Source organism: Scardinius erythrophthalmus, assembly GCF_964197995.2.
Source record: "Scardinius erythrophthalmus genome assembly, chromosome: 6".
NCBI lineage: Eukaryota > Metazoa > Chordata > Actinopteri > Cypriniformes > Leuciscidae > Scardinius > Scardinius erythrophthalmus.
The window spans coordinates 21021628-21041284 of NC_138226.1; the positions used below are offsets into that span (position 1 = coordinate 21021628).

The 19657-nt window shown below is 36.3% G+C and overlaps 2 protein-coding genes across 3 annotated transcripts in view; one reads left to right on the plus strand and one right to left on the minus strand.

Annotated features, from left to right (window-relative positions):
* Window positions 1–11931, plus strand: esyt3 (extended synaptotagmin-like protein 3). Its single transcript, XM_081367587.1, has 23 exons — window positions 1–603; window positions 1552–1593; window positions 1748–1882; window positions 2000–2076; window positions 2165–2234; window positions 4106–4195; window positions 4284–4339; window positions 5174–5294; window positions 5395–5571; window positions 6323–6405; window positions 6497–6545; window positions 6698–6787; window positions 6991–7053; window positions 7162–7221; window positions 8536–8607; window positions 8722–8808; window positions 8970–9119; window positions 9768–10165; window positions 10382–10480; window positions 10582–10713; window positions 10793–10898; window positions 11003–11052; window positions 11181–11931. Exons 1-23 carry the CDS (start codon window positions 283–285, stop codon window positions 11218–11220), a joined length of 2568 nt encoding a protein of 855 aa, XP_081223713.1. The 5' UTR covers window positions 1–282; the 3' UTR covers window positions 11221–11931.
* parp14rs1 (poly(ADP-ribose) polymerase family member 14-related sequence 1) overlaps window positions 11826–19657 on the minus strand; it is a 20618-nt gene continuing 12786 nt past the window's right edge. For both annotated transcript variants that reach the window (XM_081367586.1, XM_081367585.1), the window contains 13 exons: window positions 18912–19139; window positions 16565–18828; window positions 16107–16340; window positions 15786–16007; window positions 15589–15667; window positions 15287–15433; window positions 15070–15132; window positions 14722–14898; window positions 14220–14429; window positions 13371–14027; window positions 13051–13193; window positions 12617–12791; window positions 11826–12516 (listed from right to left, as the gene is read on the minus strand). In XM_081367586.1, the coding sequence (XP_081223712.1) occupies window positions 12236–12516; window positions 12617–12791; window positions 13051–13193; window positions 13371–14027; window positions 14220–14429; window positions 14722–14898; window positions 15070–15132; window positions 15287–15433; window positions 15589–15667; window positions 15786–16007; window positions 16107–16340; window positions 16565–18828; window positions 18912–19139 (4880 nt within the window). In that variant the 3' untranslated portion in view covers window positions 11826–12235. The remainder of the gene's footprint in view (window positions 12517–12616; window positions 12792–13050; window positions 13194–13370; window positions 14028–14219; window positions 14430–14721; window positions 14899–15069; window positions 15133–15286; window positions 15434–15588; window positions 15668–15785; window positions 16008–16106; window positions 16341–16564; window positions 18829–18911; window positions 19140–19657) is intronic.

Here is a 19657-nt window from a genome sequence, read left to right on the forward strand (position 1 = left end):
GAGGCCATGCCAGGTAAAAACGCTAATGAATGGGAAACACGGAAGTTCTCAAAAACTGACAGAGAGCCTCCACAATCTCAGTTGGAGATCGCGACTGTCACCTGTGATGATGCTGAGCGCGTCTCGGTAAATGTTCTGTGTACAGCCTCGATCTGATGGTTGGATTTGATCTCAAACTGCCTGTAAAACCGACGTCTGTTCAGCGATCGATCGACAGGCGATGATGTGAATTCAGACGCTCGCTACTTCAGGCGTTTTTAAGAATCAGGCTCCATAGTCACAATGAGCGCTCCGGTCACCGAGGGTCAAGAGCCCTCCACCTCTGCTGGAGATCCACAGGGACTCAGTGTAAAGGATGTCAATCAGATGATGATGGAGTTCATGATGTTCATGATGAAGGCGATTGTCCTGTGCTATCCCGTGTACCTGACCGCCTCGCTTGGATTCAGCATCAGCTGGATTCTTCTGAGCATTCTGATGTGGACAATGTGGAAAAACAACCGCAGGTGGAAAGATCAGAGGATCGATACAGCCATTGACTTTTTGGAAAACGAGAAGGACGTGATCAGCACTGAACTCAAGTCCACGAACATGCCAGCTTGGGTGGGTGGTCTTCTTGACATTTTTACTGTCCTGGGATAATACTAGGCTAATTTAACTGCAGCGTGCAAAATATAAATTTGTGAGTTGATACTGAAAATGCAAACTAATGCTGGTGGGCAAATACTGTACTGTATTTGTGTATTAGCCTACTGCTTAGTATCCAAACAATACTAGATGGTATTAAAATGTCAAAGGTGTGGCTTCTTGTTGTGTTGCTTTGGGAACATCGCACACAAAGTTGTCAGCTTGAGCTTTTTAATTAAGATACCCAGCCCTTCATTCTTTAAAACAAGAAACTGACACACCCTAAAGTTGAAATAAATAACTGCAATGGGTTATGACGTAGAATCATTTTAGTGGACCTGTAAAGTTTCAAATTAAAAGGTAGTTCACCTATAAAAAAGAAGAGACGTGAGGCTGTCAAGATATCTGAGGAATGTTAGTGACAACATAAATCAATTGTGACAAAATTTTCATTTTGGGATGAACTATCTCTATCCTATGTAACAAAAATAGTCAGCCTGTCTCAGGTTGTCAGGCTGCTCTCTAAAATAACAGCATGAAATTACACACCTGATCTTTACTGTTGATTTTGATATATAAAATTTACACATATCCATGATACCATAAAATTAAATAGAAAATACCTGACTGAAGGTCTAAAAACCTGGTGTTTTCTGTTTAAATAGCCCATCTGAACATCATAAAGTTATTCATGAATATTGATCCTTTCACAAGAAAAAGAAATAGTTCAGTGGCATAAAAACTTTTTAGGAATGATTCTAATTCATATTTCATAAAAAAAAAAAAAAATCTGAAAGGAAACCGGAATTAAAGGTAATTAGTTTAATATGGAGAAAATTAATTCATATTTAAACATCTTGAAACAACTTGAACTTGAAACTGAAAGTGTCCAATTATTATGTTCCTTATTTTTTGCCCTGATAGGTTGATTTTGCAGATGTTGAGAAGGCTTCTTGGATTAACAAGGTAAGATTTTAGCTGCAGAAGTTAATTTGCCTCTTGACATATTTTTGCAGACCTCTAGTCTTTTTCATAAATGTGTCTGCCTGTGGGAGTTTAGACTGCTATTTCAATATTTCTGCCTTAAATACATGTCTCTAAATGTGCTTGTTTGTTGTAGATTCTTCAGCAGGCATGGCCGTTCTTTGGCATGTACATGGAGAAGCTTCTCATTGAAAACATTCAGCCAGCCGTAAGATTATCCAGCACCCATCTGAAGACCTTCACCTTTACTAAAGTTAACATGGGACAGAAGGTATAATTCCACAATCTGAGGCTCTGTGTCCTTAACTGCGAATAGACCGTGATACCCCACTACTTTAACTATTTTAGCAATCATTGTAGAGTTTACAACAGTGTATTTGCGTTTCAGGCTCCAACTGTTACATGGGTACGAGCGTACACACATGAGCTGGAAACAAGAGAGGTCATCCTTGACCTCAACATTGTGTAAGCTATGACTTTAAATGTCATTTTGATACTGTATTATGCTAACCCATGTATGATTGCTATTATGTGTGGTTTAAATCTACTGTAGTTATGATGCTGATGTGGACATTGACGCAGATGTTAAACCAGCCATCAAAGTAGGAGTCAAAGGGCTTCAGGTTAGTGAAGGAATTTAATGAATGTTAAAGTGAAAACTTAAATTTAAAGGGGGGGTGAAATGCTATTTCATGCATACTGAGTTTTTTACACTGTTAAAGAGTTGGATTCCCATGCTAAACATGGACAAAGTTTCAAAAATTAAGTTGTACGTTTGATGGAGTATTTCTGTACCAAAAATACTCCTTCCGGTTTGTCACAAGTTTCGGAAAGTTTTTTTCGAGTATGGGCCTGTGTGACGTCAGATGGGGCGGAATTTCCTTATACGGTCCTAAGGGCTCTTCTCCCAGAAGGGTGCGCGCGCACCCGGAGACCACCAGAGCGAGAGAGCGAAAGCAGTACCTCAGCGCTGTGCTCGCTGCAGTCACAGGACTTTGTTTGTTCCCTGCATTTCGACGATGATTGTTTTATAAACAAAGCCCAGTTCGACACCGGATTTAGCAGTCCCAACGATAAAGGTTCACGGTCGTGCGTTGGAACCGCAGGCGGTGAGTAAAACTCATAGACAAACTGCTTCAAATGTCTCTGTGTTGTTAGCTATCGGCGCGTTAGCTCCGCCCACACGGCACGCCTCCAGCCGCTCGTTTTTTTCCGGAAAGAGTCAGTACAGCCTATCTTTCTTTTATAAATATAATAAAACTAAAGACTTTTTGGAGATACGAAGGATGCAATAATACTCTATTCACGAGTTCACATCTACATATAATTAATACAACAAGTTTATGCGTATTTGGCGTGCTGTCCGGGGGGAGGGCTCCGAGCTCGGAGTTAGGCCCGAACCCAAAGTACTCCCCCCAGTTGGTAAGAGTAGATGGAAATGGAAGTGTAGATGGAACTGGAAGTGAGGAGATGGGGTGGAGGAGGGATGCTGACAAACTTTTAATGAACAGAGACAGGTCTGCTGTGAATTTATACTCTGTCATTGAGTTGATTACTGATTAATCAACAGCTGTGCATGATTTGGTTAATTATCTGAACCTGCTCCTCCCGAACTTTGTTAAATAAAACCTCATTAGGTACTCAAGATTAACATGAGATTGACTGAAACTGAGTGTTTCACCCCCCCCCCCCCTTTAATAGTAATAGATAGGCTTTTTTTCAGTTGATGTTCAAATGTTGACTTTCAGTCAGGCGAGGTCATTTGTGACATACAGTACCATTCAAAAGTTTGGAGTCAGATTAATTTTTTTTTCTCATCTTTTTCTAGTCTCTTATTCTCACCAACGCTGCATTTTTTAAATCAAATATACAGTAGAATAGTAATATTGTGAAATATTATTACGGTAAAAAAAAATCTCTTTTACTAGAATTTAAAATGTAATATATACCTGTGATGGCAAAGCTGAATTTTCAGCATCATTACTGCAGTCTTCAGTGACACATGATCCTTCAGGAATCATTCTTATAATATGCTGATTTGCTGATCAAAAAACATTTATTATTGTTATCAGCAATGATGTAAACAGTTGCGCAATATTTTCGAGGAAACTGTGATACATTTTTCTCAGATTACTTTAAAGAATAGAAAGTTTAAAAGAACAGCATTTATTTAAAAATATAAAAGTATTGTAACATTATAATTGTCTTTACTGTCACTTTTGATCGATTAAATGCGTCTTTGATGAATAAAATTATTAATTTCCTTTAAAAAAATCTTACTTACCACAAACTTTTTAAATAATAGTGTACAGGAGTTTCCTGCAGAACCCTCAGCCACAATGTTCCAAAAAATGTGTTATATGTGTCCATATGTTTGTTTATCATCATTTGAGAGTATTTACAGGAAATGCACCAACATCTAGGAGAGTCCCCACGGCAAACGTTAATGTATAAAAGTATGAAAATGTGAGGATGAGTTTATTTTTTCCTTCAGCTTCAGGGGATGCTACGTGTAATTCTGGAGCCTCTGATTGGCCAGGCACCCCTTGTAGGTGGAGTCACCATGTTTTTCATTCGCCGACCCGTGAGTATGGATATTGCATGCAATTGGTATGCTAAAGTAAAAAATGTGTTCATTAGCAAAACATGAACATTTTAAATGACATTTCCAGGCTCTGCAAATCAATTGGACTGGAATGACTAACCTTTTGGATGGTCCAGGGCTAAGGTACGGTCACAGATTTAAGTAGTTTTGATTGTCACTCAATAATATGTGTGTAGAACCTTAAAATGTTGAGATGTCCATGTCCATTTGATGTATTTATGAAAATCTGTCAGAATAATGTTTTTTTTTTTTTTAACTTGACAGTTCTCGATACACATGTTATCTTAGAAGTATTGAAGTATTATTATTGCTTTATTTCATAACTTATGCACTTTGTTAGTTAGGGTTAGGGTTAGATTGTGTCCTTAAATTGTGTATATATGTTGTATTATGAAGCAGTTAACCCTGTAATAAGCATGAGCAACTCAGTCACATTAAAGCTGGAGTAGTTAAACATAAATGAAAAAAACAAACAGTAAACTAGCTGGCCACCTACACTCATCTTCAAAACTGCTTCAGGACATGGAATGTTGTCATGCAAGTTTATATATAGACGATTGTGTATAGCCTGAAAGCCTCCAGTGTGTGGAGGGATAAACAGGACAGGTAGTAATAATAAGGATTAAAGGTGTCCTTTTTCCAATTACTGATTACCTTATTGTGCTCTTTGTTCCTAGTCTGCCATCATTTTATATATAATACATAACATGCTGTCTCAAAACACAATTTTTCATTATTTAGTACAAATTGAAAAAATAATGTTATTTCTGCTAACTGTTAACTCATTAATCTCTATAACAATCAGGGATAAACCCATATATCCTGCAACTAAGGACAGATTTTACCTGGCTGTAAGACTCTTTCAGTCACTGAGTAATCCAGGCATATTTAATTGATATGTAATGTGATATGTAGTCTTCTTCAACATCTAAATCTGAATCTCTATTTACTCTTTAGTCATATGTCAGAATCAGCCATTGTGGACATCATCTCCTCTCTCATGGTTCTGCCCAATCGGATGTGCATCCCTTTGATTGACCAAGTCAAGGTTGACCAAATGAAGTTTCCTCTTCCTCGGGTAAGACTGGGAATGATTGTTTTCCATTACCATAATCAGTCAAAAAGCTTTTTATGTGTTTTAAATTGGAGAATAAGTTAAACCATGTGAACATCTTTAGGGTGTTGTACGGGTCCATGTTTTGGAGGCCAAGAATCTTGTAGCAAAGGACACGCACATGATGGGACTAGTAAAGGGCAAGTCAGATCCATATACTGTGCTGAGGGTCGGGAACAAGCAATTCAAAACAAAGACCATCAAAGAAAATTTGAATCCACGCTGGAATGAAGTTTATGAGGTAATTATCATGAGCGGTCCTTAATCTATCTGTATAATATTCAAGGTCCATTCCACTGAATGGGTGTCATGTGCTTGTTGTAACTCTTCCAAGTAAAACATCGTTTTAAAAACTGAATCTAATAACACATATATTTAACCATTCAAAATATGTATTGGTCCATCTCAGGTAATGTTGTTTCATTTTTTACAAGGTTTTTAATTGGAAGATGGATGCATTTTTCTCAGTCCTGTTACCAAAACTCGAAAAGAATGTTTAAAAACATGTCAACTAATTCCTTTTTTTTTTTTTTTTTTTTACATCAAGGAGATGTTTGTTTTAAAGAAATTGTTAACTTGTGCTGTTCTAAAAAATATTTTTGTCCTTTTAAACGTGACTCAAGCCTCAATTTTATAAAAAAAAATAATAATAATGAAATTTATTAAACAATGGAATGAATGATGGACTAAACACAATTGAAAAAAATAGTGGTTTAACTTTATTTTATTAATTAATAAATTATTTTGAAGGAGTTACACCGCACTCACGATCACCAAGGTGCCAGACAAACAAGACTGAAGATCTCAAAAAATAATAAACTGTCTGCACACTTAAATCCTTTAAGCAAATTTAATCACCAAGCTTACGGTTAAGTTCATTTTCATGCATATTTGTACATATAATGTCGTGGGGACAGAAATGGAACCCACAAGTCATTTCAGATGGGAAATAGGAAATGCAAAGAGATCTCGTTAATATTTGATTTCAATAGTTTGTCGTTCATGAAGCTCCTGGACAGGAGTTGGAAGTGGAACTTTATGACGAAGACACAGACGCTGATGACTTTTTGGGCAGGTAATGATGATTATGCTATTATAGATGCTCATAGTCATTATTTTACCCATTTTATGTGATTGAGTGTGAGATGTTGTATTGTCTGCCACAGGTTCAGTTTGGATTGCGGAGATGTGAGAAAAGACCGAGAAATAGACAAGGTGAGCTTTAGAAAGATCAGAATCATAATGCTCCTTTACTGATAGTTGATTGGAATGAGAACAAGAAAAAAAATGATATACTTCTCTGAACATTGACAAAAAAAGTATTAAAGTATACCATGATATAATTAAGTTGTGACTTTGATTTGCAGTGGTACACTCTGGAGGACATTGAGAGTGGTCAGATACATATGAAATTGCAGTGGTTTTCCTTGCTCACAAACCCAGAACTGCTGAAGGAGGTAAGCTTGTATTTATTGCATTTATAATAGTTACCTTGATGTATTGATTTAGATACTGCGGCAGATGGTTCAAATATGTGCCGTGATTTAAGTGGTGTATTTAACAAAATATGTGTTATATCTAAAGAATCAAACTGTGTCTGGGTCAAATTTAAGGTTCTTTTCATATGTTTTCTTCTTATTTGTTTATTTTCACCGTTCAGACCAGTGATGGGCTCGCTTGTGCCATGCTGGCTGTATATCTAGATAGTGCCTCCAATCTGCCTGTGAGTATACTTGTACAATGAGAGCACTTCTAAAAGACTGCCAGCCTATTATAACAAACACAGCACGTGAAAACAATTGATATTGTCTTCCATTTTCTTTGACTTCAGAAAGAACAACATGAATTCACCCATAATGAGAAGCATGGAAAACAACCCAAATCGTCTCGGGTAAGAAATTGCCTCAACTCCTTTATTCAACACAGTTTGCAGTCGTTTCTTCATTTCTTCAAAACATAATTTCATTGTCCCTGACTTTATGGGGGAAGAATCTACTTTTAAGCTTCTCAGAATCAATCCAGACACAGCTTACATGGGTAAATTAACAAACTTTCCAGATAGGATTAATGCAATAATGAGAATGTTGTCATCATTTACTCACCCTTGTGTTGTTGCAAACCTCTATGTTGTTATGTCGGTGGAAGACAAATAGAATAAAAAATAAAAAATAAACCTATGGTTTATTGTGTCCATCTCCAAAAAGGTTTCATAAAATTACACCATAAACTCTATAAAAATACCATATCAAGCTTCTGAAGCCAAATGATAGGTTTGTGCGAGGAACAAACTGAAATTAAAATTCACCATTAATAAATGGATGAGTAAATGATAACCAATTTTTCTATTCTTTTAAGCCTTTCTGAAAAGTTTGTCTATTAGGCTTACTCGTGAATAAGGTGATTTTTTTTTTCTTTTTTTTTTTTTCTGTTAGTAGGTCAAAATGATAGATGTCTCGGTATTTGACTATTATTCCTTCTCATGTGTTTGGAATGCAGCCTCCTGCCATCTTGTACTGAATAGAGAGCATTCCAGAGATTATATCATGTCGTTTTAACTGTGAGCATGATAAAGTCAAGGTGCAGGTTTTCATTTCTGCTTCTGCTTGTAATGACCTGTTCATCTGGTTTCTACCAGTGGCTCAGCTATGAAAATGATCACGTTAACCACATACACACATCATGCAAATCAACAGGTGAAACATTAGGACTTTTTCATGATGTGAGTTTCATAATCATAATATCACTTCATTATCAGTGGATTACAAACCTATTATTTTGACATTTGGCTGGATTTTTTTTATATAGTAGAGTAATCTGCTGGTCAGGACATTGTCCTGCACACATTCTCTGAATTCTTTCTTCTGTCAAAAAAAAATAAAAAAATTTAAACCAGAACTGGTTTTGGCATGATGTGGTTTTTAATGCACCACATGCTAATTCATCTATAAGCTGCATTCCAATCGATGAGCGTAATTGTTTGTCTATCACCTGACTTAGTCACTACCTGACTTAAATGAAAATCAAATGTAAATGAAAATCAATGTAAAAAATCATAAACAACTGGAAAGTTTAAGGAAAAGTCATGGAAACTCATTGATGGAAAAAGCTTGGGGACCATATCTAAGGGTTGTACTTGGAATATACATCATCAAAATGTGTATTTCCCTAAATGAGATTTATTTACTGTGTCCATTTTTAATTTCAGCTCACCAGAAGAACTAATGATCCCAACTCATACGTGGAGTTTTCCATTGCTCAGCAAAGTCAAAAAAGCAAGGTATTTAACTTATTTGGAATATAATTCTAATGCCAATCCCCTTCAGCTTTTCCTCTTTGTTTACATAGTGGATCAGATATTTAGAAGCTGCAGTGTTTGTATTTGTTTTGACAGATTGTATATGCCACAAAAGACCCGACTTATGATGAATGCTTCACATTCTTTGTGCACAGCGTGAAAAACCAAGTGTTGAATGTTGAGGTAAACCAGGTCTTAAAATAATCTATTTTACAATTTTAAAACAGACTGAGTTTTTCTTGTTCTTCCATACAAAAGGCTTGATAAATATAACAAACATCAGAAATTGATAGCATTATTATGTAATATATAGAAAATAAATCTATATTTTTATGTGACCTCAGGTAAAGGAACACCAGAAGAAATCCTCATTGGGCAAACTCACTCTGCCATTGGTCCGGCTGCTCAATGTTTCTGACATGACAATGGACCAGCGTTTTCAGCTTGAGCGCTCCGGAGCCAATAGCCAGATCAAGATGAAAGCTGTTCTCAGGGTGAGCAACTAAACACAGTACTAAAACTTAAAATCAAACATTCAAAAGTAATATTATTCATTATATTGGTTACACTTAACAGTAAGTTTAAATATGTTAACATTAGTTAAAGTATTAGGTATCACAAACTAACAATGAACTTTACATTACATTATTTATTAATCTAGGTTAATATTACAAATTTCAACATTACAATTTGTAAAAATGACATAATATACTTTTAAAGGATATGAATTAATAAGGAACTAATAAGTATGTATTAAGTATGAATTAATAAGTATGTATTTATTAATTATTATTAACCTAGATTCACAAATTAATTTAAATGGTTGAATGAATGAATTTATTTAAATTGTTGTTCAGTGTTACATACATTCAATTCCTACAGTTGGCACAAACAATGTTTATCTTTGTTGCAAGTGAACCAGTATTGGTTCCTTTTTTATGTTTATGTATATATAAATATATATATATATATATGTGTGTGTGTGTGTGTGTGTGTGTGTGTGTGTGTGTGTGTATGTAAAGTCTCCCTCTAAAGTTCTATTGTATATATGTTTTATTGTATATTAAGACATAAATTAATAATGACTATAATATTTGTTGGTAAATATTTAACAATGACTTCACACCTTTCGCTTCAATTAGATCCTTGCGTTGGAGAAACGGGAACCAAAGGTTGTCACTCCACCAGCTCAGGATAAGGCAAAAGTCTCATCGAACCAAACTCGCCCTGAGCCTCCAACTCCAGTTCCTGTTCAGCCCGTACAGAGCAACCTGAAAGAAAAAGTGCCTGTTTCATCTGTCCCGCTCTCCAGAACACAGACTGTTCCTGCCCCTATGCCATCTACAGTCGGCTCCTCTAATGAACTGCAAGCGGATTATCCCCCCTACCGACGAAGCACTTTCGTGGGCACAGAGGCGTTGCATTCAAGCCTGTCCACCCCCAGTCAAATGCGTCGCTACGATTCCAACAGCCTGTTGTCAGAGAACTCAATAGCTTCTTCTCGCTTTGATCTTACAGACACTAGTGTCCCTTATCCTGAGTATGTAATATGGTGACACTTACATTGATTTATTTATTGATTTATATTGTGCTTAATACAATACAGATATGAAGCAATGTTATGAAGCAAACTCAGTTTAACTATAAAGCAGTACAGTGTCTTTATTTAGCTCAAGTCAGTTCAGTGTTGATTCAGTTCAGTTCAATAACAGTTCAAATGTTTTGTTCTACAAAAATCTTATATGTTCATTCAAAGGGCCATCTTGAATCATCAGGGCAGCTTTGGGCAGATCCAACTCACATTGCGTTATGCCACCTTAAGGAAGCGGCTCATCGTGATGGTCAACAGCTGCAAGTGAGATGCCTGTGTCTCTTTTTTTAATATATACCTTCTAATTATTTACCACACAGCTGAAAGAATCATAAAAACTATTATCCTTCTTCATGACTCCTTAGGGATCTGTTTTCCTGCAGCGAGAACGGCTCTGACACTTACGTCCGCATGTATCTGCTGCCTGATCTGACGTGGAAACACCGCAAGCGCACTCCGGTTAAAAAGAAAACTGTGAACCCTGTCTTCAATGAGATGTTAGAGCCATTTTTCACTTCTTGAAAACCAAGTATTTTCATTGTTTGAAAAGATCTCTAAAATAACTCTTCATCTCAGATTTGAGTTTGCCGTGTCACCGGAGGAAGCAAGAACCAGAAAGTTGGATGTTGCTGTAAAAAACAATAAAATGCTTCACAAAAGGGAGCGAAAGGAGATTGGAATGGTAAGTAGACAAAGAACGTGGATTGACATGAATATATGAGGCAGCGATAGACTAAGCATTATCAGGATGTTGAGATTAAAAATGTTATTTATATTTCCCAAAAGGTTTTGATTGATATGTCTGAAATAGATCTAAACATGGGCTCCACAGAATGGTAAGGACAGCAAATGTGGTCAAGTAAATTTGTTGTGGCATTAACTTTTACCGCACAGAATTTTTTTACTAATATGGTTTAAGCATATTGATGGTTTGTGTTTATGTATAATTTTTTCTCTCAAACAGGTATGAACTCTCTCTCCCCGGGCTAAAGAAGACAAACTAGCAGAACAGAGGTCAACTAGTCGCAAATTAACTTAGAAAATGTATTATTTATCTTATAATTTTATCTTGTACCCATTGCTGAGAGCTACCCAGATGAGACAGATTGCGCACTTTGACACTGACATTAAAGGTGATTTGAATACATAATTCCTAATTCTACACAATATTTCCTCTTTATTGCTTATGTTGACCATATGCCATTCTGTAGGATAAAATTTTATACATTATCTATTTTCACATTTATACTTCGAGCTTCATGCATTTGCAGTCTTTTTTATGTGATACAGTGATTCTTGACATGGCTTTCAGTCTTTTTCCTTCTTTCTGTCCAAGTCTTCAAGACAGTTTTATAATTTTCTTTTTTGCTGTTAACAATACTTGTTCATTAACATATTTTATATAAATATCAGTATGAACTCATGAAATGATAGAGTATATGAATATAGAGACAAATATGATTTAAAAGCATCTTAAAGCATGAAGTATTATTTTTGGTTGTTACAATGGAATTCAAGATTCCTAAGATCTATTTTTCCAATAATATGTCTTTCTGTACTAATAAGAAATATAATTGTATTGTTTTATTGATATATTTGTGACTAAGATGTGGAAGAGCAATTTATGTGGATTGTGCCTATACACTTTTTTTGAATGTCAAAAGTATCAGCTGTATAGGGGTGTAAGAAATTACAATAAAACAATTAGAATTTTCGAAGTTCTTTATTTGCAGTGCAGTTTGTATAAATGTGCCTGCATATTTGTTTGTGCATGTTTAGTGGAAATATCACCGGAATAAAAAACAAAACAATTTTGTAAACATTTTACAGCAGAAACAGAAAATAATTCATTATAAGGCACATGCATTTTCCGTCATTAAAGCCCTTTTAAAACAGTTTTAATGATTCAGTAAGGAACATTATGGGAACTACGGTTTCATTTAAAAATCTTCTCCCTGATTGTAACTGATGTGATCAAGCCCTCAGTCTCACTGTGTAAAATGATTGGTCTTTAAACGACTAAGTGAAATTGATTAAATATTCAGGATAAGCATTATCATCACGAAATACCACAAAAATGGTCGGAGCAGCAGGGTTGTCCACAACTGTGTCGTACAGGTCACAGTTGGTATTTTTTGTAGGTGGCACAATCATCCCACCTGCTCCTTTAGTGAAGTCTCCCGTAAGGACTCTGCAGAGGTACATGTGCTTATGTCCCTGAGCATTAGGCACTGAGTATGTGCTGTTACAAGAGTAGCTTGCATTAACTGCAAAGTATGTGCCGTTTCCAAATGCTGCAGCTGTAACAGGAAAAATTAAGAGATGAAAAATACATATATACACCACTTCAATTAGAATGATGGAATGCACATATTATAATGACTGTAGTAAATGATTTACCATTTTTTCCTGCATAACTGCGATTAAATCCACTCTTATTGATGTGATTGATAGTCTGCTCACTGGTTCCATGAAAGAGTCTTTTCTCATTGTTTTGATGACCATTCTTTTTTTCCATGACACTTTTGTTATTCTGGTAGTTCTTCCACATGCCAGGATTCTGGATTCGTTCAATCTATAATAAAAAAAAAAACAGGCGTAAAAAACAGACAAGAATCCCATAATGAATACAAGTATAAAATTGAGTTGTCTGTGAAGTTGTCATGTGTTTATTTCCTTGCCATTTACAATTTATTGCACTGCCTTTCTAATTCAAAAATTAGATCCACCTACACCCATTCTAAGAATTCTATCTTTAACTGGGGTTGGAATCCTATAAAATTGAATGAACTGTTCATAAAACACTAAAAACAATACAATAAAATGAAACGCACCTTCAAGACTTTGTTGTTTGGACAAGTGGCCTGAAAGCGCCCCAATACGTCTATGTATTCTGTGCTGGTCGGTTGCAAATTAAACTTTTGGTACAAATCATTAGGTGCCATGGCATCCCAATGCTGTGGGATACTTTCAGTAGCTGGAGAAAAATAACAACTTATTTAAAATTAGTTCTAGTGCCATTAGACAAATCATATCCAATTCACATCTTTTATTTATGATAAGATCATTTACACATTTATTCACTTTAATTGAGTTTTTATATATGTATTATTTTCATTTTTCGTATTGATAAATGATACTACACAGCAAATACCTTTCAGTCTGTCAATGCGTTGGATGTTCATCTTGTTTCCTCCAGTGGTGCTCACCGCAGGACCCTCAGGCAGTTTGACCTGGTACGTTTGGCCTTGGAAGGAAATTCTGATGTCTGGAGCTTGGCTGTCAAGGGCCTTTTCCAACTGCAAATTTGTGCGTTGATCAAAACTTTTATATTGCCCACCTTGTTCATACTGCCAATCCACAAGTTCACTTGTGTAATCCATTTCTTTTTTGAGTATCTCATCCTCTTTGGCTGTTTTGAGCATTTCTTGGATTTCCTGAGTGGCTTTTAGAACATCTCGGCTGAGACCTTGTACTGTGAGTGTGGCCTGTCCTGAGGTCCCTTCAGAACCCTTATTGGCTTTGTAGTCTAACCTTATAGTCACATTCATAGTCCTTTGCAGCTCCTGGATTCTCTGTTGGTCTTTGTCTGGAAAGGTAAGTATGGCTGTGTCTGTGATAGACTGGAACACTTGTTCATCAGTGATCATGTCCTCTAAGAAACGCTTTGTTTTGTCCACTTCTGCTTGCGATGGTCCACAGATAGAAAAAAACACTGGATCTACTTGCACGCCTTCAATGACAAAGTCTTTGCCACCATGTTGTTTAATTTCTTTCTCCCAAGATCCACTGAAGAGGGATTTAGCATATGCTGCAACATACACAAAGTTGGAATGCAGAAATCGGTCAGGTCGTGTTTGATATCTTTGTTGTGCATGACCTTATTAAAATGCATTTCTAAACTACACTGTTTTATGAATTAAAATTGACATGTTTTAAAGGTTAATCAGAAAATTACATGTTCTATGAAATTAGGTTGAAGTGAAAGTGATGAGATTCATACTTTTGATTTTTGACCATGTACTCTCTTTCTCTTGTTTGGCAGGTCCAGTTTCTCGATACTGCATGCTTTTGAGGAATTCAGGAAGCATGGGGGCCTGGAACACAACCAATCTGACCAGCTTGAGAGTGGACTGGGGAGTTTTTCCTATCATGTCCATCACACCATCCATCATGGAGTCTGCTACTTGACCTGGAGACAACCCCGCTTGTCCTGAGAAAAAGAAAGCAATGCGACTATGAACCATGTCCATGTTTTTAGTTAAAGTTATATATAGTGCTAAACCAGAATTTGAGAAAATAAATTAAATGTATTGTACAAATAATATATATATATATATATATATATATATATATATATATATATATATATATATATATATATATATATATATATATATATATATATATATATATATATATATATATTTAAGGACAGTCATTGTGTGACATGGATAAATAACAATATCACTTTCCCTCTCATCTGTTCTTTTTCCTGTTCTCACCTGTGCCAATAGCTGGGAATGCAATGGAGGTTAACTTTTCCTTGGCACACATTTCCAGGGCCTTTTTAACATGTTTTTGGATCATAATAGCATTGCTTTGTGCTGAAATGTGGATTATCCTTTTACACTGTAAATTCCCCGCTTGAGTCATTATCAGTCCACTGTTAGTCTTGGCCGCTGGAAAAACACAGAATTATAAAGAATTATAAATCTGCTCTGTTCTGTGTGTTAAACTGTGTAAAATTTCAGGACATGTGTTTTTTTTTTTTTTAAGTATGATTTATTATGTAATTTATTTATTACTCAATTCTTATTAAAATATTTTAGGAACTAAAACATGCTTCTTACCAAGCTGCTGGCACTCAGCTTCAACATTTGGACCGGCCTTATCCATAATAGCCTTTGAGACACCTTGACAGTTTGAGATAAAAGTTTTATGTAAATCTCATTCATTCCTATCTTATAAAATTAAGCAACAAGCAATTAAAGGCAAAGTGCTTGAAAAGTCATTAGTAAGGAATAAAACATTATCAGCCTTCTACTAACTCAGAATTAGTAACTTTACCTGATTTCAGTGTGAACTCTTTATTGCTGGAGTTCACAATGACATCAGTTTTCTCTGTAGTAATATCACCATTCAGGACCTGAAGTGTTATTCCTCCCACTGTAGTCTCATGAATCCCAGATTTTGTTGTGACCTTTGAGAAGGGGCCTGTGATTTCATTGTAAAATAAAACAGAACTAAATAATAATGGAAAGATATCATATCAAGGGGAACTGACTTCATACATCCACTAAAAATTACATTGAGACCAATTAATTATAGGTTATAGGTAATTTGTATATGAAAATTGAAGTTTTGGGCACCTGTGCTCAGCGGCTGTGTGGGGTTACTTGCTGAGGCAGACTGGCCCATAAACCTTTTGCTGAACTCATCTGTGAATGCCTGTTGTGAACGACATATAGTATTACTGGGGTCAAAATAACTTTATTATTGTACTAAGTGTCAAAAATTGTGACTAAATGGATCTAAAAAAGGCTGATATGAGACATATATCAGATACCTGAATGGTTTGGGTATCTTTGGGGTGAAGAGCAAATACCACTTCCTTCACGTGCTTTGAACTTCTTTTACTGCTAAACTTGAAGGCCGAGTCCAGCATTGTGCAGACCACCAGTGGCTTTGGAAATCCCAGGTTTCCTGTGCCAATGGCAGAGAAAACAATGGAGCTCTGCTGACGCTGCTCTGCCTGACCCAAACACTTATCCACGATATCCTCCAGCATCTGCTCAAAGAGAATAAAAAAGTCATCAAAAGCATCAGATTTGAAATACTAATCTCTAAATCAACCAATATTATCTTAATTAATTCATAATAGTATTACCTTCTGCTCGTTCCCTTGTCCCTGATTCCAGTGTGGTACAACTGCATGGAACACCAGTTTGTTCTTCAGGTTTGCACCAGCTGTTTCAAAGACTGCTCCAACGTTTGCAGAGCCTGTGACTTGCTGATTGAGCAGAACCTGAAGCTGTGGACCAGCTGCTTTTTGAAGGGCAATTGAAATAGCTCCAACACCAAGATTCAGGTCACTGCTGAGAGTGTTCACAACAACATCCATCTGTACAAAAAAGAGCAGTTATATACAAATGATTAGTTTGCACATGCACCAGCATTCACTTAAGAACAGGACCTAAGAACTTCTTGAAAAACAACAAAAAAAAACTCTTATTTTAGAAAATATGAAATCTCTAGACATTTTGCTATTTCAAATACAAAAATGCACTTTAGAAAAAAGCAATACACCAAATAATATTATGCATAATTTGTAAATATTGAACTCACTGTTGTATCCTCAATGTTTCCTTTCATAAGTGTGATAGTTAAGCCTTCTTTTGTCTGAAAACTTTGTGATGCCCCTTGAAAGAGCGCAGTTATCTGTTGTTGGCTTGGAGAAGAGCTTGCTTGGGTTTGCTGCTGGCTGCTTGAACTGCTTCCAGCTGTTATGATTGGGGTAGGTGAACTGACCCCATAAATTTTCTTCACAGCAGCTTCTAAAGCTTGAACCGTTTGATCATTATTGTCAACTAGGTGAATCTTCCTCAGCGCAATGTCCCCTTCAACAAAATCACAGAACTCTTTTATAGCTTTCACAATGGTACATGCACAAAGGTCCAGAGGGAAACCAAATACACCAGAGCTAATGGCTGGGATTGCCAACGACTGGAAGCTTTCCTGATCTGCCACATTCAGACTCTTCTTCACAGCTTTCTTCAAGAGCTTTTCGGACTCCTGAGGATTTGAAGAATTATATTGTGGTCCTATTGCTAATATGACATGCTTGCATCGCAGCCGTCCTCCAGCATCGAGGAGAACTGCATCACCTGTTGTCAACCTCCGTCTTTTGACAAGATGGTCGCAGTCATTCTGAAGTTTAGGACCAGCAGCAACTGAGAGTGCTTTTGCTAAACCTCCATCCAGTAGTAGGGTCTCTTTGCATGCACCGACCACTGCATCCGCTTGAAATGAACACATGTCAGCTTTGTATACTGTAATTTCAATTCCTTCATGTGATTTATATTGATAAGCAGGCTTTACAATCTGTGATTGAACAGTGTCATGTGGGTGGTCATACTCATCTATTAATTGGACCAAACAATTCATATTTGTCTTGGCCATTGTCACACACACTGACTCTTTCTCCTTGAAGAACTTCTTTGCCCCTGGTTTAACTATTTTCATGGTGCAGTGATGCACAGAGGTAAGCAAGTCCTCAAATACAGGCACACACTCAGAGACATAAAGCTTTGGGCCACTGATCATGATGGTTTCATCTTTGAAGACCACATTCACTTTCCCTTTCACCTCTTCAAGCCAATCCTGCTTTTTGTGAGCCTTGATGAATGTGACAACGGTCTTGTGAGCCTTCAGAGTTTTCTCGAAGTGTGAGTTTTTCTGAACAAAATCATTTAACTCTTGTTCAACATCCTTGATAGACTCTACAAAACCAGAAACCACCACCTGGTTGATGGATGTCTGTACTGTAACATTTTTAACATTGTTTTTTATGTGAGAGACAAGGTCTTGCCAATCTGATCTTGTTAGAACACTGGGATCTTCTACGTTGAAGCTCAAATGATCCAGATCTGTCTGCATTCGCTTCTCACCAACATCCAAGTCATTGTCTGTTTTTCCAACAAGCAAAACTCTCTTTCCATCAGATTCTAATGCTACATTGATTCCTTTGTTAAAAAACAAAACTTTGGACATTTCCTCAAGATCCTTCTTGTGTAGAAAATCTAAAACAGATTGGTGGAGCTCAGTTGGTTTACGAATTAAATTAAGAACAGCCTCCAGTATCTTGTTCTTTGTTTCCAGCATCTCATCTTTTAGACCGTAAAGAGTTAACTTTTGGCTGTGTGCATGGTATGTTATGTCCATTTCTGGAAATTTGTCTCGAGTTTGCTGCTCCAAACCATCACAGAGAAGAAGCTTGTAAATTGATGGAGTCATATTTATTTCATCAGTCTCACTACCCTTCTCCCTTTGTATTTTTTGGGTAACTCTCTGTACAGTTTCTCTCAGAATTCCCTCAATCCCGTCCAAATCTTCTTTCAGTCCGGCTACAGCTATTGTCCCTTCATCTGTGTAAGGAACCAGTGTGACTGCCTCTCCCACCACTACATTTTGAATTTCAGACTGTATCTCTGTCCATGCATCCTTCAGAATGTGGAGCTCAATGGATTTAAATTTAGACATTGCCATTGAGAACCCAGAGAGGGCATTGTCTGTCCATGTTTTAATGAGTTTTCTTGTCTCCCCGCCTCTGTTGAGCAAGGATGATGAAGGACTGATCTTCACTGCTAAGGATTGAAAATCCATCTCACAAAAATGACTGGACATAGCTTGGGTGACTAAACCCAGAGATTTTTGGTTTTCCTTAAAGTGGTGCCATATAGTCTTATCAATCTTCTCAGTAAATTCCTCTGGAAGTCTCAGAGTGGGTCTATCTTTACCATATAGAGCTGTTTGTAGTGTTTTGTAGTATGGCAGTACTCTGAAAGGCTGCTTTTTAATCTGATGTTGATGGTTGATGACGGTTTGCACATCTGAAAAAGCACACATTGTATGTTTATGCATATGTCAAAATTAAATTCAATAAACACATTTTTATTGTAACAACTTAATGTACCTTCAGGATTTGTAAAAGTGATTATTGCTGACTGATCCGTTTCCATTGTAACCCCATCATCCTCTACTTCTCCATATTTTTCAAAATAGAGCATGAGGTAGTCTAAGTTTGTGTTCGGAGGTAAGCCTTCAGCTTTCACCGTTGAAGTCATCTCAAGTAATCTGACTTTTATGTTTTTCCTCTTAATAATTCCATTGCTTGGGCAGGATATAATGAAGTTTTTTGCATCTATATGGAACAAAATATAAGTAACAGGAAATGTGGGTTAGGGGCAAGGTGATCAACACTCAGAAACCCCCCCCCCCCCACCCCCCACCAGCTAGTATTTTGCACGTACACTACCGTTCAAAAGTTTGGGATCAATACGATTTTTTTATGTTTTTAAAAGAAGTATCTTCTGCTCACCAAGGCTGGATTTATTTGATAAAAAAAAACAATAAACAACAGTAATATTGTGAAATATTATGACAATTTAAAATGACTGTTTTCTATATTTTAAACTGTAATTTATTCCTGTGATCAAAGCTGAATTTTCAGCATCATTACTCCAGTCTTCAGTGTCACATGATCCTTCAGAAATCATTCTAATATGATGATTTGATGCTCAAGAAACATTCATTATTATTATCAATGTTGAAAACAGTTGTGTACAAATATTTTTCAAAATTCTTTGATGAATAGTAAGTTCAAAAGAACAGCATTTATTTAAAATAGAATATTTTCTAACATTATAAATGTATTTACTG

What these genes read in the sequence shown, in the direction of transcription:
- esyt3 (XM_081367587.1), top strand. Translation starts at nt 283, where the DNA reads ATGAGCGCTCCGGTCACCGAGGGTCAAGAGCCCTCCACCTCTGCTGGA. An exon ending in CCACGAACATGCCAGCTTGG is followed by an intron (nt 604 to 1,551) that starts GTGGGTGGTCTT and finishes TTGCCCTGATAG; the next exon opens with GTTGATTTTGCAGATGTTGA. An exon ending in TGAAGTTTCCTCTTCCTCGG is followed by an intron (nt 5,295 to 5,394) that starts GTAAGACTGGGA and finishes GAACATCTTTAG; the next exon opens with GGTGTTGTACGGGTCCATGT.